The sequence below is a fragment of the Pseudorasbora parva genome, chromosome 9, assembly GCF_024679245.1.
Source record: "Pseudorasbora parva isolate DD20220531a chromosome 9, ASM2467924v1, whole genome shotgun sequence".
Taxonomy (NCBI): domain Eukaryota; kingdom Metazoa; phylum Chordata; class Actinopteri; order Cypriniformes; family Gobionidae; genus Pseudorasbora; species Pseudorasbora parva.
In genome coordinates, this window is record NC_090180.1 from 35,722,655 (window position 1) to 35,750,627 (window position 27,973).

Below are 27,973 nucleotides of genomic sequence, written 5' to 3' on the forward strand. Positions count from 1 at the left end.
TCATTAAGAGACTATAGGGATGACCCTTTTAGACTATGCGCTGGGTATCTAGTAGTTTTTGTTGTAACTTTTTTCAGTTGTCATTATGACTTATATGACTATGAAATTAAATTAAATATTTCTTGATAGATTTTTGTAAAGTTCTAACAGTAACATTTGTAAAAGTAAGACATAATAAATTCGAAATAGCCTTAAATTAGCCCAAAACTGCTGCTCTATCCATCATGTACAGTAAAAATGTATACATGTGCAGATCTTTCTCTAATGGACGAGTCATTCTGGATCTACTTTTATTTTGACGAAAATGCTTGGACTATTTTAGAATAGCAAAACAATACTTTGTGTTCCTTCACATAAAATTGACCTTAAAAAACAAATCTACCTAAAGAAATATTCATTAGAGTAAAAGATGACAACCAGTTCTGGTCTCAAAATAAACTATTTCAGCACTGAAATGCTGTCTAAATGTATTTATTTGGCAGAAGCGACTGTGTATTAAGGTCTGATTTGAGCTCATGACCTTGGTTTTGATAGCAACACGCTCTTTCAGTCGAGCTATTGGAAATAAATAAGTGCATACGAGTATAAATTAAACATGTTTGAGCCTTTGAGGGTTTGCTCTCTCTCCCTCTACCCTGTTGTGCCAGTCTTTCTCCATCTCTTTTTCATTCTCCCCGTTTGTCTGCCTCTCAGCTCAGGTCTGCTGGAGCGGGAATAATACAGGACCTTTTCCCAAGAGTCTCCTGCATCAGCACACTGGACATCTCAGACAACGGTGAGACATCTAACTGCATAAATGAAAGGAAGCTTTTGTCTGCTCCCACTGACCTTCAGCCCATCTTTTTCCGCTCAGCCCTTTTCCCATTTGCTTCAGTATAGCCGTTGACTCTGCCTGTTCATTACCGTGTTCATTTCAGGGCTGGATTCTGATCTCCTCTGTGTAATTCCCGCCTTCTCCAGACACCCGTCCCTCAAACACCTGCTGCTGGGCAAGAACTTTAACATCAAGGGCAGGTACTTATTCCCAGACTGAGAGAACATCATAAAGCAAATAGATATATATGTATGCATTTATTTGTTTAGCAGGGCATATATCCAAAGTGACGTACAGTACAAATGAGCATTTTTACTAGCTGCCTGTAGCAGTTTGAAGAGAAGTGCCTTAAGGTTCAATACAGCGTAAGCTCTATCAACAACATCTGCGGCATGCTGTCAATTACCAAAAAACTAAAAATGTGTTAACAGCTGTGCACTTACAATGAAAGCCTTGTAGGCATGTGGGAAGTGTGAAACTCATATCTTTGTCAAAGCACTTACATGAATCCTACCATAAAATAAAAATATTATTTGAGCTGTCTAAATGGTCTAAATTGTCGTTTTGAAAAGGAGAAAGTTCTCTAGGTTGGTGAAAATATGTGTTTAACAGTATAAACCATTCAACACAGACCTACAATGAGCTTTAAGGTTATTAATGGATGGTAAATGTTTCTGCTGAAGCCATCCGTCAGCATTAAAAAAAAATCTTATTTAATAGACAAATTCCAGGTTAAGAACTACACTACCCATAGCCCCGGGATGAAATATCAGCTTAGCAGCGACCACCTGCCACCATGAAGCATTGCATTTGATGTAACGGAGTCTCGCTAGCAGAGGTGGACATTAGTGAAGAATTTTTACTTTTTGCTCAAGTACATTTTTCATGTAGCCTGTATATACTTTATCAGTGTTTTTCTGTGGAAAACTTTTACTTTACTACATTCCATTACATACATTCATACTTTTTACTGCACTAAATTTTATAAGTAAACATGTTTTCACAATTATTTTATTTTATTTTAAAAACTTTCACTTTTTTCACTTTAAAACGATGGTCCAGAACACTAGTAATTCTTAAAGGTGCAGTGTGTTCTACTGACAGAAATGTAATATGTTGCATGGCTATGTTTGCAGTGGTGTATAAAGACCTTACATAATGAAGAATTATCTTAGAATGAGCACTTTCTATCTCCATACACCACGGGTCCCCTTACAGTGAAGTCACCATTTTGCACTGTCATGTTTATACAGTAGCCTTAAAAGGATAAACTGCTCTACAGAGTGCTAGCTACTCTCTGCTGTCTCAGACGACATCTTTGCCCTGCCCCTGTGTGGGCCACTGTAGCTTCTGTAATTGCTTTAAAAGGGAGGAGTGAGCGGTGGGCAGCTGTAATTCACAACCTCACCACTAGATGAGGCTAAAATGTACACAATGTACATTAAATGAGTTGCTGCATTCCACTACACTTTTAGACACGCACTTGCGAACTTCCCTAAGCACTTCCCCTTGGGGGAATCCCCGCCGCCATTTTGAAGTGCGTTCCACTTCATGAAGTGGACAAGGGAAGTTTATATGGACAGACCCTTGCTCCCTCGATTTTGACCAAGGGAGCGAGTCTACTTCATATGTACACTTTAGGTAGCTTCATATACCACAATCCAACGCGATTGTGATGTCACCGCATATCGTGTTTTATTTACCCCACCACAAACAACTCTATGATATTTTTAAAAAACATTTAAAACAACCCAAACACATCCACATACATATAGAATGCTGCATTAAAAAAAATCTTAAAGGAAAAATAAATAAATAAATAAATATTTATTAAGGTGAGCGAGACGGAGGGAAGTTCGCTAGTGAAGGGCATAATAAAAACGAACTGGAACGCAGCAAGTGACTTGGTAACACTTGATTAATTAATTAGTGATGCATTTTATGACCTGTTCAGAGTCAGTTACTCACATCTCAAACATTGTGATGCTAGTGTTCTGATTAGTAATGAATTGGTAATTGTTTATAATTTGTCAGTTAGTTTTAGTTCATAATGAGGATAATCTCATTCAACTGATAACCCAAAAAGGAATTTCAGTCTTAAATTTGCTATTACTTATGGACTTACTCATTTGTCCTGCATTACTTCCTGCATAGTTACCTATTTTAACTCATTACAAATGGCTGTAAATCATTGGTACAGTCTTAAATGCATTAATACTGCAAGCATCAAATATTTGTTTTCACAGATTGAGGGATTATTCAGAATTATGTTCCGTAATAATCAACAGCATGACATGCAGTAGATACTGATGGAGCTTAAGTACAGTACACAGATCAACAGATATCCACTTTGAGACAGGCAGGTGAGGTAAGCAAGTAAGAAAAGTCTGAAACCGTCTGCAATCACGAAATGAATGTGAGCACAGTAGGAGGCTCTCAGGGAGGCAGAGGAGGGACTTTGGGGGAGGTGTGTGAAGCGTCATTAATCTTGGGGTTGATGGAGTTTGTGTGTGTGTGTGTGTGTGTGTGTGTGTGTGTGTGTGTGTCTGCCCTGCTGTTTCCTGTGTTTACAGGGTTCTGGATGAGGTTCTGCAGAAACTAGTGCATCTCGTGCAGGAGGAAGAGTGTGTGAGTGTTTCACAAGCACACGCACATAATGGACATAACTTGTTGTTTCCTGTACGCACCTAACACCCCTTCTGCTTTCAAACACACACACACACACACACACACACACACACACACACACACACACACACACACACACACACACACACACACACACACACACACACACACACGCACACAGTACAAAAGCTCTCAATGGTCTGCTTTGTGCATTACAGCAGTAGTGCTTCATCCATCCTTCCTTCATTCTCTCTCCTTCTTTCTTTATAATCGCTCTCCTTCAAGGCACGTAGTCCTCTCACTGCAGATATCGGCTTGCTTGATCAATTATTAAGCACTGTTTTTACAGATCACAGACATTGCAATCTCACACACACATACGCTCTCTTCTCTTTATCCCTCTATCCCTCTCTGGCTGCTCTTCTTTCTTGACAGGCCCTGCAGAGCTTGTCACTGGCTGACTCCAGGCTGCGTTCGAGGGGCACAGTGCTCGTGAACGCTCTCGGCAGCAACGCCTGCCTGAAGAAGGTGGACTTGAGTGGGAACGGACTTGATGACACGGGAGCAAGGATGCTCAGTAAAGCCCTGCAGATCAACACCACGCTCAGGTAGTGTGTCATAGGGAGAACGGGGTCACAGTACTACGAATTATAGCAGAGATGATTCGAGGAGAAAGGTACATACACTGTCTCTTGGGGCCAGATTTAATAACAGCTTGCACCTGTGCAAACCCTCTTTTGGTGTTAAAAAACTACTGTCAGGAAGGTGTGAACAGGTTTTTTTTGTGGCCGACCTTTGAATCATGCAAGGGGATTTACTATGATTTGCACTCATTGATTTACTGGTATATGTGCCATTACTTAACGGCATCTTAAAAGGTTAGTTCCAACCCCACAGGACCTTAGTTCATCTTCAGAACACAAATTAAGAATTTTTTTAATGAAATCCAAGCGCTTTCTGACCCCCCATATACCACTTTCAAGGCCCAGAAAGGTAGTAAAGACATCAGTAAAATGGTCCATGTTACTACAGTTATTATGCAACCTTGGCTAGCAACACCAAGGTCATGGGTTCGATTCCCAGGGAAAGCAAGAACTTACAATAATGTAAAAAATGTGTACCTTAAATGCAATGTAAGTCGCTTTGGATAAAAGCATCTCCGAAATGCATAAATGTATTTGAAATTAATGTTATGAAGCGACAAGAATAATTTGTGCGCAAAAAAAAAAGAAACATTTCTACTCTTCAGTCTCTGACTCGGTTACTGTGAGCATGCGCGTGGTGCTGGCGTAGGAGTCGGCCGAGACTGAGCCACGTTCTGATGTAGAACCTGGCCATAGACTGACACGGAAGAGTAAATATAAAGTCGTTATTTTTGTTTTTTTGCAGTGCACAAAAAAAGTATTCTCGTCACTTCATAAAATTAAGCTTGAACCTAGTCACATGGACTATTTTAACAATGTCTTTACTGCCTTTTTGATTTCATCAAAAATTGTGAACGAAGGTCTCATAGATTTGGAACGACATGATGATGAGTAATTAATGACAGAATTTTCATTTTTGGGGGAACTAACCCTTTATACCGGACACTAGTTTCCACAGCTCTTGGAAGATTGTGCTGGTTATAGTGTAAATGATTCGGCTGCATCTGCTTTTTTTAACCCTTAAATGCATAAATGTTTCACCAATCATTATTACATATTTGGGTCTTAAGCGACCCGGCTCTATATCTAACACGGATGGATTTCTAACAGCTGCAATAGCATAAAACTCTCTTGATAATTAAATAAGAACTGTAAAAGAATCAAATACAGCATATTTGGATGCCCTGGGGGTAACCATATAAACATCACATTTTCATTTTTGGGTGAACTATCCCTTTAGTTAATACTTACATCTGCTTTAATGGGAGAAAACGTCCCTGGTTACGAATGTAACCTTAGTTCCCTGAGAACAGGGAACGAGACGCTGCGTCAGCTGACGCTATGGGGAACGCCTCCAGCGTGACCGGTGTCTGAGCTACTATCAAACCACAGCAATCCTATTGACCGGCGACAGCCTATGATGTCATCAAGGTGCGACCAGGAAGTATATAAGGGCGCCTTGCAAACATGACACCAGCTTCTTCGTCTGAAGGGACTGTTCGCAGGCAGGCCCCGAGGCATGGCAAAAGTGACGCAGCGTCTCGTTCCCTGTTCTCAGGGAACTAAGGTTACATTCGTAACCAGGGACGTTCCCTTTCGAAAGGGAACTCGAGCTGCGTCAGCTGACGCTATGGGGAACGATATACCCACGCCGCCATGCCGAGGGGAGTGCATGCCTACTGGCAGTGACAACTGTCAGGACAAGCAAATTCAACTGAAATGCCTGAACCACTCCCCCTCTGGTCACATTAGGCTGTCAGTGACAGCATTCCCTACGGTCATAGCCCGAGCTGTGGCCTCGGGGCACCTTCATGTACCCTACCCCGGCCGCTCAAAGGCCTGGAACCAACCTGTTCGACAGAAGGGGTTCCTTTAAGGGAATGTGGCTAGGGGACCCGAGGGCGCCCCAGCCAGTCACTATTCGGGAAGAACTTCACCGAATGCCACCAGGGAGGCTTGACCTGGCGTCACTATGCGGGACGCTTCCGTCTGCCAGCCCAGTCTGTTAACAACAGAGCCTCTGGAAACTCGCCTCTGGAGAGGCATCAAGCTGAGGGACTGCGAACTGGCAGTGTCCGCCTCAGGCCGGAACTCAGAGACGGGCTATCCTGGAGAACAGCGCTCAGCGTAGTGCTTTCCCACCCTTGCTAGCGAGGGGAGTCAGCTGCTCGATCCTAGGATCTACCGAGCACATACATTACAGGGGTGCTCAGGAGGCCTGAGAAGGCCTACAGGCTGATCTCACAGGGAGGCCCCGAGGGGCCTACGACCAACTGACCAGGCCCAGGCGGCCGTAAGCTCACAGACAACCCTCCTAAGAGGGGAGCTCTTAAGCCTGCCTGGTAGGTACCATGCTGTAGGCAACCTATGCAAGTCCCTGTCCTGTAAGGACCGCATAGCAGCAGTGTAAACTCGTCGTGCTAGAGTATGCGCCCGCCATCAGGTGCTGCCAGCTAGGACCGAAGCCTGATGGCAGGAACCACTAGCTGTCAGCTTGAGCCAGTTATGTGTCTCCGTCCAAGGAACTCATTCCCCCTGGGAGGCCCCGCAGGGCCTACTACTTGCCAGGCTACTCGTAGCCGGCACTGAGACCAGGGAACGACCTCAGGGAGGCCTGGTGAGACCTGCTACCTGATAGCAGATCATGCTAGCCGCCCTGGCTAGCAACCATGCTCACTGTCATAGGAACCGGGAACCGGGGCTCACCCTCCGGGAGGCCTAGCGAGGCCTAATCCCTGTCACCCAGTGGCCGAGGCCCTGGACCACCCCCTCAGGGGAAGCCAGATGAGGCCTGCTGCAACCCAGCAGGCCCTCCGGGAGGCCTGGTGAGGCCTGCTACCTGCCATCTGGTGACTGGAGCCCAGGAACTGTTATCCAGCGCTAGTTCCCTGGAGTACCCCCTCAGGGGAAGCCAGATGAGGCCTGCTGCATCCCAGCAGGCCCTCAGGGAGGCCCCGCGAGGCCTACTACCTATCATCCAGTGACTGAAGCCCAGGAACGACCCCTTGGGGGAAGCCAGACGAGGCTTACTGCTACCACAGCAGGCCCTCAGGGAGGCCTGGTGAGGCCTACTACCTGCCGTCTAACACCTGAAGCACGGGAATACCCCCTCAAGGGAAGCCCGGCAAGGCCTGCTGCACCCCAGCAGGCCCTCAGGGAGGCCTAGGGAGGCCTACTAACTGGGCTTGTAGCCATGCCAGCGACGAATGCTCGCTGGCAGGTCGGATGAATGCTGGCCGCTCCAAGTCGGGCTGACAGTGGCTGTCTGCTTGGCTGACGAAGACCTAGACATCCAGTTACCACCTGGGGAATCACCCCAGGGAGGCCATGATGGTCCTGCTTGTCGACGAGGTACTGCTGAAGCCGACATCGTCGGGGATATTCCTCCCAGGCGCACATTGGCCCGATGTCGCGACTCACCCGCAAGGAGGCCTGCTGAGGCCTCCTGCTCAGAGTCCACTGCCAGGACTGCCCAAGCTGGCTGCTCACAGCCAGCTGGTAGCCCATGCCCCTCCCGGGGCTGGCTTCATCCCGGAGGCTCACAGGGTCCTCCATGCGATGACGCAGTCCCATCCGGCAGTGCCTACAGACATAGCCTAAACACATTGCCAAAAGCAGTGTACTCAGCAGAAAGTACCTAGACCCTCAAAGCGAGGGGAGTACAACTTACGTCACCTGCGTCAGGGCGGCCGCTCTTCCTTCATGCAGCGGCCTACCGTTCACGCTAGGGCGTCAGCCATGGCAATGCTTCGGCTTCCAGGGGAGCATCCGACCGAACCATTACGAAGCACGCAGGTTGCGAGTGCAGCTCAACCCGAGCCCTAAAAGGTGGAGCAGAAGACACAGAGCAGAGGGCAAAAAATATTCACAAATATGCTACCCACCGGCCCAACATCCTCCAGGATGGGGCCAGGGGCCGCCAGAAGGTGGCAGCCACAACAAGCTCTGGAAAGCGGGGTTTTCGCAAAACTAGCCCACCTGCGTACAAGCGTGGGACACCAAACCCCGCCCCACGACCACTGGCTAAGTCGCTGTTCATTCTGCTTCACACCAACCTGCATTACTAAAAACCCCAAAACGCAGAGAAGGGGGCGGGCCTTGGCCGGACGACTCTAATGTAAGAGGAGGCTGACTAGGGATGCGAAAGAAAATGCCCTGCAATATTCAAACCGAGGGCCTCGGGCGATAATTACTTTCCTTCTTTGGAAAGAAATGCCCCCCATCCCGCAAAAGCCTAGGCCAACCGATGCAGTGGCCCGGAGAGGGCCAGCCTACATAAGAGTATTATACGCGGCTCGGGGGAGCGAAACAACCTCAATAATACTCCGTCCAAGCCCTGCGAGGCTAGACATAAATCTGTAGTTCGTGCGTAAGCCTAAACTCACCCTCCCGTCTATGAAATTCCACGAGGGGCAACGTTGACCGCTTTACCCTGGGGTGGCTAAGAGCTTCCTGTTTGACTAGGAGAGCACACTCGCCTAAAACAACAGCCCATTCCTACAAGAATGAGCGGTTGCCTCAATACTGCTTCATCACACAGAGAGAAGGCAAAAAAACTGTTCGCACAGCTGTACATACAATGGCGGCTATTCTCTCCTAGCAAAGCTAGCTCTAGACATACCACATAACGGCATCTAAAAAATCGTTCTAGCCACCGGACAGGGGAACTACAGGGCCCTATGGTGTCCTCCATCGATACCGTGATCCCCAAACCCTTGGCGGGGAGCATGAAGTCTCACACAACATAAATAATAAATGTTTCCCTCGCAAGGGGGACTTACCAGCTCGCCTCCTGCGCGACGATATCCACACATAAGTTTTACTCACAGTATGCATGTTTAGGAGCGCAACCGCCTGAGGGTGCACTTCTCACAGCCCAGCCAGGCGGGGTCTAGAGTATCATCGTCATGGCCCCCCTCAGGGCCGGATGTAAGAAGCGCCTGGGGAGAAAATGAAGAAGAGCAGTAAATGAGATGTAATTCTTAACTCACCCACCTAAGGGAGAGATATTTCATTCACGCCAACAGCGTTGTGATACTATTCCTCTTATGTGGGAGTCCGCCTCTTTGCGCCCCGCCCTTAACCGCGGGGAGCATGAGAGGCGATGTTGGCACTCAGGCCCCGTCACTGGTCCGTATACCGTGACGCCTCCCGCCTGCCTGGGACCCGGATCTCAGCGGTGTGCGGGTCCTCGGACACCACCACCCGCGCTTCTGTGACACTGGCCCTCAGGCCCTGCTATCGCTGATATGGCGCACAGCTGCGCCGCGGGTCAGGGTATTTTCCCTGATTGAGATCCCTCAGCAGGTCTTCCCAGTATACTTGCAACACCGACATGGCGTAAAAGTAGCACCAGGCTGACCCGCTGCCGTGTATGCCCCGCCATCTAAACCTCTTGAAACATAGTTGAAAGAAGCTCAGATGGCAGGGTTGGAGCTAGAACACATACCCACATCCACCCATCCTCCAAACATCAGCATTTAACACCCGCTGATGTCCGTGAATACACTGAATATGGGTTCTTCCATACCCTCACGATCTCAGTCAGGAGATCAGGAAGGAATGGAAAAGCTCAACTGAGCCGACGGTTTTATGGCCGGGGAGAAATCGATCGTTCCATTTAAACGAGCGATCTCTCCTTTAATGCGCCCACATGACGGCCGCAGCCTGCATGCAGCGCGCTCATAACAGCCATCGGCTCAGCATACACAGTCAGGATGGCTGAGAAATTAATTTCCCTTCTCACCAGCCATCCCTACGAGCATTCGTGATTAGTCTCGTCAGTCGCTAGATCGCCGGAGGGAAACATCCCCTCGCGGCGATCGGCGACCCCATCCGAGGGAATGTGACGCGCATCCGCGCTCAGCCTCAGCGTGAGCGGGGATCACATCACTAATCTCAGATGCAAAAACGCTCTTCCCTCAGGAAGAGCGCTAGACGAGAACGGAGCGATCTCGGATTGAAAACTTCGCTCACATTACACACAATCGAACAAATGACTCCACAAGAGCTTGACTGTGCATGCTCTTAATCCCAGGCAGAAAATAAATGAATCTGGATTACCTTTGATTTGAAGCATTCAGACAAAAAACAGTCCCTGAAGACGAAGATGCTGGTGTCATGTTTGCAAGGCGCCCTTATATACTTCCTGGTCGCACCTTGATGACATCATAGGCTGTCGCCGGTCAATAGGATTGCTGTGGTTTGATAGTAGCTCAGACACCGGTCACGCTGGAGGCGTTCCCCATAGCGTCAGCTGACGCAGCTCGAGTTCCCTTTCGAAAGGGAACTGAACTGAATTCAACATTTCTTCAAGTTGGAAATTGTACAGTTTTGACAGTGATTCTAATTATTTTCCCTGTTTAACACATTTTACAATATTTAAAATAGATGTCATCAGATTTGTCCTCAAAATCAGTGCTGAAAATGTACAAAATGCATGCAGATTCCACAGGGTGTACTTAATAATAAATAATGCATAATGGTTCTGTAATACTGTTTAAGATTGTCGTGGTTTGTTTCTTTCTTGCAGAAGTGTGACGTGGGATCGGAATAACACAAGTGCGACGGGTTTCCAAGATGTGGCTCGAGCTTTAGAACAGTATGACACACACACACACACACACACACACACACACACACACACACACACACACACACACACACACACACACACACACACACACACACACACACACACTCAATCACACTCAATCACACACACACGCTCACATTCGTATCATGCACACTTACCCATCTGAGAACTGACTCACTCATCCTTCTGCAAACTTATTCACTGCATGCTGTTACTGGGAAAAAATAAGAACTTCAGTCCATGCCTACATAAATGTGTTTGCTATTGCACAGTCTTTCATCACCTCTCTGACCTGCCTGTGATGCACAATTAGAGCATTGTTCTAGAAACACCTGGGTTCCCTGGAGAACTACACGACTATTATTTAATGTAAAAACTTTGAGCAGACTTGAACATTCAGAAGACTGTAATCATCGTGAGAAAGTTGTTCAGAATGTACAGAATGCTTTAAAAACAGTTGAAACGGTACTCTGTTAAAAGCTTAAAAGAAAGAAAAACAACTTGACATTTTCTATCTTGCTGGAGCTTATTATTAATCTCTTGTATTGCCATGTTTGTGGGAAACTTTAGTCATTTTTGCTCTGTCCTCAGTAACTTCACTCTGCAGTACATGCCCATCCCACTCAGTGATGTCACACAGGCGTACCGTAGCGCCCCTGACCGGACAGAACAGGCACTAACCAAGGTAAGAGTGCTGATTTTTATTTTATTTTGAAGAAGTGATAACTGCTGGCCTCACTAACACCTCTTCCAGCAGCTATCTACCTACCCAGGAGGTCTCCCATCCAGGCATTGACCAGGCTCAGTCCGGCTTAGTTTCAGTCTTGGGCTACAGGGTTACTTTACCGTGTTTTAAATGCCATCCACTGTAAAAAGTTACATAAAGCAGCACCAAGATCACTTATAATTTTCCATAGCTCATTCTGTCGGGAGTTTCTGGTCTACTGCATTTTTTTAAAAGATATTTTGCAGTGTTTCATCAGCAGAACAAAATAAAACACATTAATTAACAGTACAACCCATTAACCCTCTACGGATCTTAGGCACAAAACTGTCCAAAAGCATTTTTTTATTTATTTTTAAAAATACTTCCCTTAATCTGAGTGGTACAAGACTTGGCTACTTTTTCTAAGTTTGTCACCTGAACATAAAAAAAAATACATTGACTTGATTTTACAATGTTAAGTGGTTGAAAAAAAAAAAACTCCTTAATTGGGCCTTCGTGGACAAAAATGTCCACCCATAGGAATCAATGGGAATTTAATAGATTTCAGAGCTTTTTCATTTTTATTTGTCCAAAAAAAAAAAAAAAAATCCAACACAATGATGATCATACATACACAGAAATGAAGGTGTGAGTCTGTACAACATTCTGAATGTGGCAAACACTCACACATGCATGCACACACACACACACACGATCTCCTACTTTGTCATTTTCTTATTGCATGGTTAGATTTTTCTAAGCATGTTTTGGCATATTTTTATAGTCTAAAACAACAAAAAAAATTTTTTTTTTTTTTTTTTAATTTACAATTTTAACTTGTGATAAAATGTAAAATTTAAGAGGTTAAATTCGTTAAAACATTGGTTTATAGAGTTCAGCCTTCATGCAGCTATGCATATTGCAGCCATTGGGTACTATTATTGCCATCTAGTGGCTACTGAAAATTATTAATTTTATACCAACATAGGTCACCAGATGTCACCAAAGTCATCACATTTTTAGGGTTTGGCTCTCTGAACATACTGGAATTGTTTGTTTCACTAAAATTAAGTTACTAATAAATATATAAAAATAAATATATAAAATAGATATGTTTTACATAAAAATGGTACTTTTAGTGGTAAATAAATTCAAAAATAAAAAAAATAAAAAAAACTGCATCAATGGATAGTTTTTATATTATTGAAGATATTGATATAACATTTATTTAAAAACATTTTTTGAGGTCACACCTCAGACACCTCAGACAAAAGTGTCCACTAAGGACCAATTAAGGGCAGTTAAGTGAAGGTCTTTTAAAGAGATGTATGTTTATCACTCACATGATTGGCTGTTTATTAGTTAATAATGACTTAATCTGCATGGCCATATTCTATTAATTATTAATATTAATAATTAATCCTACCCCATACCTAAACTTTAAGGGGGGGGGGGGGGGGGTGAAATGCTGTTTCATGCATACTGAGCTTTTTACACTGTTAAAGACTTGGATTCCCATCCTAAACATAGACAAAGTTTCAAAAACTAATGTTGGACGTTTGATGGAGTATTTCTGTGTCAAAAATACTCCTTCGGTTTCTTCAAGTTTCGGAGAGTTGTTTTTCGAGTATGGCTTGGCTTGACGTCGATAGAGCGGAAGGTCCTTGTATGGGCCGTACGGGCTCTTCTCCCGGTAGGGCGCGCTCACGCGTGACTAGAGCGAGAGAGGAAATGCACGCCCGTAAACACTCGCTCAGCTGCAGATCCACTCGTCCGTGAACACGTATGTCGGTTATAGTCCGCGCCACGCTCCACTTTATTCCTATGGGTGATGTCAAGCGACTTCAATGCTTCAGCACAGCATTCCGGGAAGGCAGCGCTGCATTTGAACCGATTTGAACACAGAAATGACGGGAAGCTTCAAGGCATCGCTTCAGTCGCGTCGCAAAGTGGATTTCCACGGTCACTGCTGTCACAGGACTTCACCAAATCATCCCAAAGAAGTGTGTTTTTGACGGAGCGGTCCCAGCACTAAAGGTTCGGTCCTGCTTTGGAAGCAGCCGGTGAGTAAAACTGCTTTAAATGTCTATGCAGTTGGCTATCGTCGCGTGAGTAAACATCAGTAAACGACACGATCGCGTGCTTTGTCATTCAAATGCGCTAACGGTTACACCATTGTTGTTCTATGTATAATGTTACACTAGTCTGACGTGCAAAACCATTTTGCTTGCTACTGCTAATGTTTAGTCGCATACAATAGTCCATAAACCGAATCATGTCCTCATAAACTGCGAGTAAACACACACAAATGTTGACAGGCCAATAAATACAGTACATACCACAGAGACGGACGTCCAGCTGTTGCTGTTTCTCCTGTTAAAATTATTTCAGCCTCCGAATCTGATTCTGGGTCATATCTGTATTAGCTGAATCTGATCGATAGCAAGGGTTTCTCCACGCTTGAGGACGTCACCGCTTTGTGCGCATTCGTCATTCTTTAGCTCCGCCCACACGATACGCCTCCAGGTGCTCGTTTTTTTCCGGAAAGACTCGGTACAGCCTAAATTTCTTTTATAAATATAATAAAACTAAAAACTTTTCGGAGATATGAAGGATGCAATACTACTCTATAGGTACTCAAGACTGACATGAGATTGACTGAAACTGAGTGTTTCACCCCCCCCCCCCTTTAACCACTACAACAACTACTGTACTAACTATTAATAAGCAGTAAATTAGGAGTTTATTGAGGCAAAAGTCATAGTTAAAGGAAGTGTATATGTAAGATTGTGGCCAAAACTGGTACTGCAATCACTTTCAAATTTATATAGAGGTGTATCCCCTCCCCCTGACTCGAGGTTGTCAGATAGGCTGCAGGATCCAGCAGGAACGTTTGTAGCTGCAGCTGTGGTAACTAGAGCAGATCTGGCAACCCGGAGGCCAAAACACTGCTGACTTTGTGATTGGTAGATTGGTGGAGAGCAGAGCTTCAGGCCAAAACACAACATGACAACATCTACATCAGTGTAGGGCTGCAACAACAACTTTTAAATGACAATATCCTGGCCGGACTACTGTTGTCAGTGATATAAGTCTTTGAAATTACCATGATTTCTAGTGACATATCAGAGCCATTTTATGATTAATTGAAATACATTTCTTACATACAGTAATGCTAAAGTCATAATTTACCCTTTACCCTTAGAAATAATAATAAACAGGCTTTTTTGCTTCTATACCTTAAAGGACTTTTTGTGAGCAACATGTGTTATGATTGGCCACTTTTTGGGTGACATGAATAACACTGTGTAGTTGCTGTCGAGTCTGAGATAAGTGCTGCTGCCCAACCATTAAAGAGCCATGAAAATCTAAACCAAATTTTCTGAGATTAACGAGTGTTTGTTTTTGCTTTGTAAGAGTTTCTGCGTTGCATAAGTTCTCTTCAATATTCTCTTCATCCACACTGTGAGTGTAATCACTCTTTACGGCCTATTAACTGATCAAACGGCTCATGAAACGCTGCAAAATAAGCCTCAAAAGTTGTCAATGATGCAACAGCGTGTTCGTATACTTTCTATATTTCTATATTTGTGCAATAAATGATAGCTGTCACAGGATATTTATTTGTGTTATTGATGCTTTTACTGAGAGTGAAATAAAATCAGAAGCCGTTGCTGTGTTGTCAGTCAGTCTCCCCTCATCCCCCTCCACTCCGCAGTTTAACCACGGCCACTTTTAAAGCATTTTCAAAACTGTGATGAGAACTGACGGCTGCTGAAACGGGGTTTTATGACCCTTTAAATAACAGCCCCTTTTAAAACCTGGAAATCAGCCCGTGGCAACTTCTTAAATGTATCCTGACTTGGCAACAGTGACTGGAGGGGATACTTGATTTTGATTGATCAAAACCACAGTTGTTAACTAAGTTAGCAACTTTGTTGGTTGCAATGCAATTTCCTATTGCCAACCAACTAAGTTGCTAACAGGTTAGCAACTACGGTTTTGGGAAACGCACCCCAGAGCAGCCAAATGTTGCACAAGTAAATGCAGAATAGTTTTTTCGGTAACACTTCAGAATAATGATCCGTTATTAATAGATAACTATGCAGGAAGTAATGCAGGACTAATGAGTAGCACTACATTAACACTTCAGCTACTATTAACTAATATAGAAACATTCCAAACTAATCAGTAAGTAATATTTAATTCAGGACTAAGATAGTTCCTTATTATGTAATTAATAGTTACTGAATGAGACTGAGGTCACCAACAACTAATAGATAACAAGGAAAATGTATAAAGAATTACTAATTAATTACTAATCACAACATTAACACATCTGAGATGTGAGAAATTGTCTTTTTTTTACTGTCAATGTGGTCATAAAATGCATCACTTAATTACTTAAGTGTTACCTAGTCATCATGCAGGAACTTCTAGTGATCTGGACCATTATTTTAAAGTGGAAAACATTGTTAGATCACTAGTAGTTCTTAAAAATGGTCCTTTTATACTCTGAATAAAGTATTAAAATGCATCACTAATTACTCAAGAACCCAATCACTCTTCAAGGACTACTGGGGATCTGGACCATTATTTTAAAGTGAAAAAAACATATTTAAAATAATGGTCCAGATCGCTAGTAGCTCCTGCATAATGACTAGGTAACACTTAAGTAATTAGTGATGCATTTTATGACTTTATTCAGAGTAAAGAATATGATTAATTACATCTCAGACACACAATAATGTTGTGATAATTGGTCAGTTAGTTAATCGTTATTAATGAGGCTTATCTCAGTCAGTAATTATTGATTACTTAATAAGGAACTATCTCCTAATTCGATGTTACTTACTGATTAGTTCAGCTTTAGTTAATAGTAGTAGCTGAAGTTTTAATGTAGTGCTGCTTATTAGTCTTGCATTACTTCCTGCATAGTTATCTATTAATAACGGACCATTATTCTAAAGTGTTACCCTTTTTTTATTTTTTATTTTTACATTTGGTCCCCACAATCATGAATATTTGGTTACATTCTTTGATTTCATAGTAGATGTGACTAATTCATTGAAATGAATTCATTCATGTTTTTCCATGATATGACTTCTTTAAATAACTTTAACTCTGTGTGTCCGGCTGTTTTGAGATTAACAGTCCCAAGGTGGTTGAAATGTTTATGCATGTCTAATGAGCCCGGAGATGTAAAACTTTTACAAGGTCAATGCTGAGAGGGGGACACAGCAGACAATACATTTATCTTTCATTAATTCGCAGCATAATTGCAATCATTTCCACATGACTGCATGGCTTATCTGAGCATCAGAGTTCTTTTATTTGACATTAATGAGTATTCTCTCTCTCGTTCTGTCTGTCCGTCTTCCTGTGTCTCTCTCAGATCCAGAGGGCTCTGTTAAGGAATAACCAGACTCAGCGTTTCTCTCAGAAACAGGCTCTTCGGTTGCATCAGGGCCTGGTCACTAGTACTGCAGAACAGGTACAGATCACTTCCTGACCACCGCCTCAAATTCACAGATCCGTCTCACTGACATCACACTTCTTATATGTGATCATGTTGATGATGGAGATGATGAGGGTCAGAGTTTAGGTCAGTTCTATTTCAGTTCTGCCGGTTCAGATCAAATGAGTTTAATTGGTGGCTAAATTGCAAGTTTCATTTATATGCATTTCCTCTAATATGTGAATTAAAATGGCCTTAATTAAAAGTGTCAATGACATATCTCAGGGTCAAATGGCACTCTCTTTTCTGGAAGCAGAATTGCATTATTATCTTATTTAAATTCTCAGTTAGCCTTTGGAAGTTATTTCAGAGCCACTGGTTGTCCTCTCACAAATAAATGGCATTACAGAAATTGAATTTTGTCTATTCACCAAAACACTTTTCACAAAAATATTAAGCAGCACGACTGTTTTCAGCATTGATAATAATAAGAAATGTTTCTTGAGCAGCAAATCAGCATATTAGGAAGATTTCTGAGATCATGTGACAGACTGGAGTAATAATTCTGAAAGCTCAGCTTTGCCATCACAGAAAAAATTTACTTTTAAAATATATTAAAATAGAAAAGTTATTTTAAATCGTAATAATATTTCACAGTATTACTTTTTACTGAATTATTTTGATCAAATAAATGCAGCCCTGGCTATAATTACGTTCAGACTCCAGGAATATGTGGCCCATATGTGATCTGTTTTTGACATGACGGTGTGAACGGCACAAACCACATAGAATCAGATCTTTTAAATTCGGATTTGAGCCATTTTCGTATGTGGTCCTAAATCCGATAAAGGTCAGATGTTTTGCAATGTGACCTCAGTCTGAACAGTCATATCATAATTAATGCGACTTTAACGTCACTCTAGTCTAGAGCAGCAATCAATTCTGCGCTCACTGGAGTCACGTCAAAGATTTTACATACCTGAAGTCATCAAGACGTGAAAAGTAGTCAGTGGAAGGACATTGTCAGAACTTATAAGTATTACAGTGACAGCTCTATATACAAGCAAAACATGAGGGCTCATATTATAAATGTTTAAAAACTCTACTCTATTTTTTTTTCCATCCTCGTCTTTGTTTTTTTTCTATTGTCTGTGCACAATTTAGCTGGCTTCCGTGGCAGATTACACTATAAATAAACACATAATCACTTACTTTAATGTTCTCAGTGTTTACTTCCATAAGAGAGTGTGCTGCGTGATGTCTTTTTAATATTCTTTTGCACGTGCGATATCAGTCCATATCAGGACCTTGATCTGTTCACACTGGAATCTAATATAGGCCACATTTAAAACAACAGTGTGACAAGCTATACAAAAATCTGAGCAATAAATCGGAAATTGAGCCTGTGAATGGATTGCTTAAATTGGTCTCTTGACAATAAACAGTGATAGGAGAAAGTTTTTATCATAAAAAACGACATGCATATAATTGAAACATTTTGTGTGGGTGTGTGGGCATGTTTTTGTGACATATGAGGACCCAAATGTGTATAATGACATGGGTATGACATAGGTATTACAAAGAGAGGGTGACTTATGAGGACATTTGGCCATGTCCCCACTTTTCAAAATGCTTATAAATCATACAGGATGAGTTTTTAGAAAGTAAAAATGCAGAATGTTTCCTGTGATGGGTAGGTTTAGGGGCAGGGGCAGTGTAAGGGGATAGAAAATAAGGTTTGTACGCTATAAAAACCATTATGGAATGTCCCCATATGTCACAAAAACAAATGTGTGTGAGTGTGTGTGTGTGTGTGTGCTTGTTTTTGTGAAATATCAGGACACAAATGTGTATAATGACATGGGTATGACATTGGTATTACAAGGAGAGGGTGAAATATGAGGACATTACCCATGTCCCCATTATTCAAAAGGCTTATAAATCATACAGAATGAGTTATTTTTTTTAATTTTTTTTTGAGAAAATGAAAATGCAGAATGTTTCCTATGATGGGTAGGTTTAGGAAAAGGAAGAAAAAAAAGGTTTGTATGGTAGAAAAACCATTACGCCTATGGAATGTCCCCACATTTCACAAAAACAAACGTGTGTGTGTGTGTGTGTGTGTGTGTGTGTGTGTGTGTGTGTGTGTGTGTGTGTGTGTGTGTGTGTGTGTGTGTGTGAGAGAGAGAGAGAGAGAGAGAGCATCTAATTTACATGCTAATGTTAACATAGACTAGTGTGATATTTACTCTGTTGTTAGATCAAACTCACAGAGCGATCTCTCTCTCTCTCTCTCTCTCTCTCTCTCTCTCTCTCTCTCTCTCTCTCTCTCTCTCTCTCTCTCTCTCTCTGCCTTTCTTTCTCTCTGTCTCTGTCTTTCTCTCACCCTGCTGTCTCAGGTGATGGAGCGTCTGTGCGTACGCGTGCAACAGCAGGTGTGTGTGTTGAGAGGAACAGGTGAAGGGGAAGAGCTACAAGCTGCCAGACAGGTCCTCAAGGAGGCCAGGAACTCTCGAGCTGTGAGTGTGTTCGTCTATTTACCTGTCAAAAGTTTGGACAACCACTGTCACATGCTTTATTACACTGTTAAACCCAACAGTGATTCTTACTAACACTTTTTAATTCAATTTACTTAATGTCTTAAAAATCAAGTAATCTCTACTATTCACATATGATGCCTTTTACTCAAAAAACCCTAGCTAGTTTGAGTGCCATTTTGTCAAGCACAAAAAAAAAAAAAAAAACCTTTTCCTTAGGACTTTTCACTTATGTCCAGCACTTCTGCAGTTTTTTTTCTGTTTGCATTCACTCATTCCCCAAAATTACCTTGAATGTTGAATTGTCAATACAAAAACATTTGCGAAATAAGCTGACTTTGTGATTGGTGTTGATTTTCCTAAAATGTTTTTGTTTGAGAAACATTATGCATTATCATTAAAATGTTTGGGATCAGTAATGTTACTTTTATTCTTTAACAGAGCTGCATTTAGTTGATTTTTTCTTTTGTACCTACATGCATATATTTGTATATACATATATTTATTTAAATATTTTACAATGAGGAACAATTTTACAACCTTTATTAATGTAGGTAAATGTTCATTTATAAATTATCCTACTGTTCATTGTTAATTCATGTCCTTTCATAATGCATTCTGTTAATTTATGCAACTTAAAATGTTAAAATGAATTAGCATATGTAGAAAATAGCACTTTTAGTTTAATAAATGTTGTAAAATAATTGTTCATTGAATTAACTAATATAATGTTTAGGCACATTTATATCTGCCTACAAAACTAATTTAGCATTTAACCTTTAAAATAAAATATTTTTTAAGATCATGAGAAACAAATTCAGTCAAGTATGTCTACATTTTTGTCTAATAGATTAAATTACATAAATTATATACTACATATTATTTTACACCATTGCTTGGACATTTTAGTTTATAATAATTATTTTTAAAATCACAGTAATGTTGATATTTGCTTAACATCATTTAATATGATATTTATTTATGTGTTAAAGCTACACTGTGTGATATTTTCCCCCATCTAGCGGTGAAAAGGTATATGACCATCCAGTGAATAATAGTTTCTGTTCCTCTCAATTCTGATTTCGTTTTAACTCCTACGGTGGCCAATTTAGTCCAAGATTAACATGGCAATCCCCGTCTTCACATTCGACACGGTGCCATCGAGTGTTAAAACGCGAAAGGCGAACCTTGAATTTACGGGTATGTCCCTCTTTGGCTAATGTACTTTCAAGATGGAGGGGCAACATGGCGACCGGCATTCGAACCCCTCACCCGTATGTATTTTCAATGGCATATTATAAACTTACGAGAATACTTTATTACTTGAAAGAAGTAAATATACATTAATGAGCACATATATTTTTGAAAGAACTAAGTGTTTTTAGCTAAGAATAAACTAAAAAAGTTACACAGTGTAGCTTTAAATGCAGATATTTGACTGATCTCATAATTGTGTTCTTTTTTTTTTATTAATTTAAGGTACTTCCACTACTATTGCTTTTATGAGTAAAGATTAAAAACAAAGGCAAAGACCTCATTTGCATGACTCCCTTGTAACAGAACCTTCATAGCCGCCGGTCAGTGAGAGATCATGACTGGCATTTGAATTATCTGCACTGTCCTCTAGCTGTACCCCTCGTTGTGTGAACTGGCCCACGTGCTGTCAGTGGACGGGCCGGTGAGACAGAGGCTGGACTCCCTGGCCGGAGAACTTGCCAAAGCAGCTGATAAGGAACTACAGGTGATGTTTCTTTCTCTCTCATCACTCATCCTGATTTATATCTGCTTTCTTGTTTTATTGGACTTGAAAGGCGTGATGGGTGATTGATGATGGTGTATTTGTGCAGGTCATTGTGGACTCCATGGTGTCGCTGTGCCGGGAGCTGTGTCCGCTTTCTTGCGCCGCAGCAGAGTGTCTCTCTCCTCCACTCTCCTCTATCTCAGAGCGCGTGTCCATCCCTCGTTCATCCATCCGCACTGCTCTGATGGAGAGAGCAGCTCAGGACATCAACAGAGCTCTGGAGTAAGAGACATGGGTGTTGAGCGGTTGATGTTTCTCAAATGAACACCTTGAGAATTCTACCAAAATCTTTTTGAAGTCAGTTCACTCATCGGCCATATTTTTAATGCCCCCGGGCAGCAGTTTCCAAAACAGCTGTCTACTTGAATGGGAAATGACAAAAATGGTCCCAAACCATGCTAAATTATTAAATTAAATTAGATTAAAATATTTTATTTTATTTTATCCAGCTTATTTATTTAAAAGATCCCTTGATTTAGATTCTTTTTGATATTGATTCATCTTGCACTCGTGTGTAGCCATATTTTTGTCCAGTAAAATGCTCACTTGACTCATCGATCGAAATCATGAAGTCTTTAATGGAAGGACAAAACGTACTTTCCCATAGCCACTGTGTTCACAGTTGGAATTCCCAGCATGGTTTTAACATGATCTAACACATATTTTTGTGTCTCCATCTTTCTCACTTTTAGGGAGGTGAAGCTATCTGTTGTCTCATATCTCACCAACTCCATAGTGGACCAGATCCTACAGGAACTTTATGCCACACACAAAACCCTGGTACTACAAACCAATTTCTCTCTCCATTCGTCTGTTCATTCTGAGCACGTGCACACGCATCGCTCTTCCTCACGCATCTGTTCGTCATCACAGCTCCGGCAGGTTTCCCAGATGAGACGGCTGGAAGACGGGGGAACGGCCAGGCGCGCGCACAGACACGCCGACATATTGGATGTCGTGGAGGATGACTTTGGCATAAGCATAGTGAGTGTGTTAACGTGAATCACTCACAACTGACTCATCTGTGTGTTTGGTGGTATTTACAGTATCTGTCATCTCTTGTAACTCAGCGGTCTCATCATCATCTGCTCCGTTTGCAATGTTCTCACTCACTTCTGTCGTTCTGCACCCAGGACACAATCGCCATTAAGAAACGCAGCTCCAGGACCAGGCGCATTCGTCCCGTGTCCAACAGACTCAGTGAGTCACACACACACAAACACACACACGTTATGCAGGATGAAACCAGGACTATCATTCATTTTTTAACACTCATTCAGTGCTTTCAAGTCTTGTATACTTCATACATTTTTCAGTTTAAAACCATTCATTATTTATAGCATATTATAGCTCAGATTTATTATATTTATACAGCATTTATTAGGCCTGTCGATTTATCATGTTAACTCAGTACTTTTTAATTCATTTTGTATTAAAACAGATAAAAAATTTAAGTTAAAGTGTTAGTTCACCCAAAAATGAAAATGATCCCTTAATTTACTCACAGTAGTGAGCCTTTACTCACTACTTAAAATATCCTCTCTTTTCTAAGTATTATAATGGGGGTGAATGGTGCCTTAGGTTTTAAAGGCCAAAAAAAGTGCATCTATTCATCATAAAAGTGATCCATATGTCCCCAGGGTGTTAATAAAGGCCAAGCCTTCTGAAGCTAAGCGATGTGTTTTAGTAAGGAACATATCCATATTTATAACTTTACAAACTATAATCATTTCGGTAACGGCCATGTGGGAGTAGTTCCGGTAGAAGAGCCAGGATATGTTTTAATATAACGCCAATTGTGTTCGGCTGAAAGAAGAATTTCATATACACCAAGGCTGGCTTGAGGGTTAGTAAATTATGGAATAATGTTCATTTTTGGGTGAACTAACCCTTTACTTTAAAGCTACACTGTGCGATATTTTCCCCCATCTAGCGGTGTAAAGGTATATGACCATCCAGTGAATATTAGTTTCTTTTCCTCTCAATTCTGATTTCGTTTTAACTCCTACGGTGGCCGATTTAGTACAAGATTAACATGGCAATCCGCCTCTTCACATTCGACACGGTGCCATCGAGTGTTAAAACGTGAAAGGCGAAGCTTGAATTTACGGGTATGTCCCTCTTTGGCTAATGTACTTTCAAGATAGAAGGGCAACATGGCGACTGCCATTCGAACCCCTCACCCGTATGTATTTTTAATGGCATATTATAAACTTACGAGAATACTTTATTACTTGAAAGAAGTAAATATAAATTAATGAGCACATATATTTTTGAAAGAACTAAGTGTTTTAGCTAAGAATAAACTAAAAAAGTTACAAAGTGTAGCTTTATATAAATCAAACAATTTATTGACTTTTAAAGACCTTTTTGTCATTCAGTGCTTTTGTCTGCCACAATGTCTTCATTTGAGTGTAGAAATGTATGTGATTATTTGTGAATTATTTGATTAATTCATTAATTAGCATATCATGCAATTAATTTGATGTAATTCACTGTCCTCTAGGTCTAGGTGACGACCCTAACTCCTCACCTTTAGTGTCCACTCCTCAGACATCTGCTCCCCTTTCACGCTCTGCATCATGGGAAGGTCTGTCCACCCTGCCCACACAGGGTTCACCTCTGCGTCATGTGACTCACGTCAGACCACGGCCACCACGAAGGCACAGGACTGCACATGCTCCTTTCGAGACGGTAAGAACCACACCATTATTGCCAGTAATGCCACACCAATAATACTTTTCATTTATCTTTATATAAGTGTTGTATACTCGAGACTCTGTCTTGGACTCTTTCGCGAGACCATATTTTTATGGTCTTGGACTTTGGACTCTGCATTTGGACTTGGTAATGCCTCGTACTCAAAAATATTAGGAATTGGACTCATTCCCGAGTCGACTCAAGTCCCAATCCAAATATTTTATATTTATTAATGTACGTTAATATTTCTTTAAATTGATGTTTGATTGACACATCCAATGATTAGTGATTTTCTTGTGCGCAACTGCGCATGATTTGAGATTAACGTTAGTGCATAGCCTGGATGCCAGCCGAACTTAGCCCCGCCCACACATTTTTTAGGTCGGGCAGTTCGGTCTGGCCTTGCTCCATAAAGGAGTAATTATCCCCGAACAGAAACTGTTCGGACCAATGAAATCATCAGGGCGGGCTTTAGATGATGACGGACAGATGATCAACAGTAACGTAATCATGTACGTCATCAAAGGGGCTTGGATTATATTTACTCGAATCCTAAACGGAGAGCTTGTTTGTATCTGCATTCACCATCACAATTTCTCTCAAAAATGATGATCATGTTGGGTAAGTACTCTGTGTATCAATAAATTCTTTTATTTTTTTACAACACCGGCTAAGATCGTTTATTCCAGTGCGTGTGCAGACAGGGTTGCCAAGTTTTTACAACAAAATCCGCCAACTACTAGCCCTAAACAATAGCTTCTTGGGGGTTCTCCGGGGGAAAAATGTTATTTTGGCAAGATTGCCTGCTAAAATTCGCACTCATGGGTCTACATATCACATAATAGTCGCTTCAACCCTTGGACATAGAAAACAACCAGGGGGAAAAAAACGCGGACTTGGCAACACAGTAGTTGAGCTCTGTCTGTTGACATTTGACTATGCGTCGCTTCGTTGCTCTGATTGGTTGTAGGTCTATCCAATTGATGTCTTTCCTGGTTCGGTTGAAACACGCCTCATAATCACAGCCCAATGGAGTAGTTTTAGACTCATATTCTGACTAGAATTGAGTATGACCACGTCAGGCTAGTTAGTGCACAGAATCCCACCAGATTATCTCCCGCACCCATAATCCGCCTGCTCTCGATTCTATTTTACACTGTGTCCACCTGCCATCAACCTGTAGTGATCCCACTTTCCGGAAAGTCACATTGCTACATTATTTATCTTCTATTGTATTTTTATTGGCTTTGATATTTAACATAATATGAAGAAAAAAAAAAAAAAACATTAGATACAATTAGTAGCAGATGGTAGAATAATTAAAGTCATGTAAATAAATAATAACTGTAGAAATTACATTGAGGGAAAAACAAACAAACATAGAGGAGTACAGTTACTATGGTCAAAAGCATGGTCGTATACACAACATTATTTCTCAACCGTTATTTTAATATATTTTCTGTTAAAGGAAGTGTATGTAAGATTGTGGCCAAAACTGGTACTACAGGTGTCTCCGCCCTCCCCCCACACCCACACCCTGACTCGAGGTTGTCAGATAGGCTGCAGGATTCAGCCAGCAGGAACGTTTGTAGCTGCAGCTGTGGTAACTAGAGCAGATCTGGCAACCCGGATGCCAAAACACTGCTGACTTTGTGATTGGTAGACAGGTAGAGGGTGGAGCTTCAGGCCAAAACACAACATGACAACATCTACATCAGTTGAGGGCTGCAACAACAACTTTTAAATGACAATATCCTGGCCGGACTACTGTTGTCAGTGACTAGTTGTCAGTAATGCGTTACTAGTATTTTAACATGTCATCTTCCTGAGAACCAAAAAAAAGGTTATGTGAATTTAGATTTTTTTTTATTTATTCCTATTTTATATGTGATATATTCTACTATACAGAGGACACCAGAACCCCTTTATTGAGGAAATTAAAAGACATGGAAAGACAAACAATTGGATTTTATTTTAATTCATCCAATCCATTTATTTTACCCAAACTTTGTATAAAGATTATTTTCAATGTTATGAAAGATAGAGCCTAGAATAATTTGATATAGGCTACCATTTTAGGCTACTTAATGCAATATGTGTATAAACATGGCCATGCCATTTCCTTTCTAATTTGCATTTTTAATGTTTTTTGGGAATATATGTAATGTACAAAGACATGTAATAATATAATTCTATACGAATACTTAAAACTCTGTTGTTAGAGAAATTCGCTAGCCTAAATAATGTCCTCTACTGATGCCAAACTCTATTCTGGGTCTCGGGGATATTTCTGTCTCGTGCAGAGTTCCATTTATATTTAGATGTCAATTCCAAAACTTTACAGCAAGCAATATTGGCTGTCGATTTTATCAATGAATGACTCGAAAGAGCCAAGATCTCTACGATCACTGCAATGTTGCTTTGTCAGTTCATCGTGATCGCACAAAGTTTCGCTATAAAAATGAAGTTGTCAACAATAAATCTCTTACTTGCATAGTGGCTTGACTTTGTTTGTTATTAAGAGGTTTCGCGAGTCTGCATTAACTCCGCACTGCAATTTCGAGTGGTGAGCTTCTGATCGCGTTCCAGAGATCAACAACTATCTGTGATTGGCTGCATCACTCACCGCTGTGTCTGTGATTGACTACACCACTCACAGCTGCAAAAACGTGCTGTAAATAGATGCATTCGACGCTCTCCAGAGCTCGGACACAAATGTGAATATCGTCCAAATCTGTTTCGCCAATATTATTAGTGTCAACTGAGGGTTCTTTTGCTTGCGTTTGAGGGTGCTTAGCACCCTCTAGCACCCCCGTAGAATCGGTCCTGTGTCAGACACACCCTTTTAGGATTAATTGAAATATATTTCTTACATACAGTTCCTTTAACAAGTGGGACAAAAGTGTCACAGAGTAAACCAAATCTTGTTTAATTAAATAATAAAATGAATACAGATACGATGACTGCTGACAGTCTCAAAACTGAACATCTTCCCCCAAAAATGTCTGACAGAAGGCTGCCCGCCCTCTCTCCCTCCAGTACATTCACACTTTTTTTTTAATTAAAAAGACAGCAATTTTTCTGCACTCACTCTTGTGCACACCCTCCGTAGCCAAAAAGTTAATTAAATTGAGTTCTAATGTTGTTTGTAGATTTTCTCTGGTCTCAATCTCGACTCAGACTCGAATGAGCTGGTCTCGACTACAACACTGCTTTAAATAGCATGTTTATTGATCAAATAAGAATGAAGTGAAGTTCACAACATAATTTCGGGAGGAGTGAACCCATCTAATCTTTCAATCAGCAACGTACACGAACGCAAGTTCGAGAGGCGTGAACCCATCTAATCTTTCAATCAACCGCTAAGCATATAAGCAGCCTCCTGACATCAGTCCACCTCCCCAACTCCACCTACTTACACTGATATTTACCTTTCTCTTCTTCATAGCACTAGTAGTCCCCCGGGGGGTAAATCCAAGCTCGAGTTGAAGCGGCTCCCTCGAGCCCCTCCACCGCGGACAGCAAGCCAAATACGTTTGAACCTTATCAGCTAAAGAGTATTTGGGCAAACAAACTCGTGAAATGTAATAAAATGAGCTAAAACTGCACTCTGACCATTTCAGGCTTTGCCTCGTATTATGTCATTTCCCTCTAGTTTGATATTAACCACATATTTATTATTCATCATATATTTTTATGATCAGTATTGTCTTCAATTCAGTTTGATGGAAACACTTGGCAACGAGTCATACAGGGGCATTGGTGTAATGGGAGAACACGATCACATCAAACTGATTTCTAATTATTAAAGGGTTAGTTCACCCAAAAATGAAATTGATGTCATTAATGACTCACCCTAATGTCGTCCCTCACCCGTAAGACCTCCGTTCATCTTCGGAACACAGTTTAAGATATTTTATATTTAGTCCCACAGCTTATTTAAGTGTAGGCACACTATACTGCCCATGTCCAGAAAGGGAGTAAAAATATCATCAAAGTAGTCCATATGTGACATCAGTTAGTTAATTAGAATCTCTTGAAGCATCGAAAATATATTTTGGTCCAAAAATAACAAAAACTACGACTTTAT

At 41.5% G+C, this 27,973-nt stretch overlaps 1 protein-coding gene across 2 annotated transcripts in view; it reads left to right on the plus strand.

Moving 5' to 3' along the window:
- carmil3 (capping protein regulator and myosin 1 linker 3) overlaps positions 1-27,973 on the plus strand; it is an 87,903-nt gene that overhangs the window by 51,608 nt on the left and 8,322 nt on the right. For both annotated transcript variants that reach the window (XM_067452439.1, XM_067452440.1), the window contains exons 18-31: positions 694-775; positions 918-1,014; positions 3,388-3,442; positions 3,878-4,050; positions 10,619-10,687; positions 11,273-11,366; positions 16,783-16,881; positions 19,245-19,364; positions 21,010-21,123; positions 21,230-21,405; positions 21,876-21,963; positions 22,057-22,167; positions 22,317-22,383; positions 23,690-23,877. In XM_067452439.1, the coding sequence (XP_067308540.1) occupies positions 694-775; positions 918-1,014; positions 3,388-3,442; positions 3,878-4,050; positions 10,619-10,687; positions 11,273-11,366; positions 16,783-16,881; positions 19,245-19,364; positions 21,010-21,123; positions 21,230-21,405; positions 21,876-21,963; positions 22,057-22,167; positions 22,317-22,383; positions 23,690-23,877 (1,533 nt within the window). The remainder of the gene's footprint in view (positions 1-693; positions 776-917; positions 1,015-3,387; positions 3,443-3,877; positions 4,051-10,618; positions 10,688-11,272; positions 11,367-16,782; positions 16,882-19,244; positions 19,365-21,009; positions 21,124-21,229; positions 21,406-21,875; positions 21,964-22,056; positions 22,168-22,316; positions 22,384-23,689; positions 23,878-27,973) is intronic.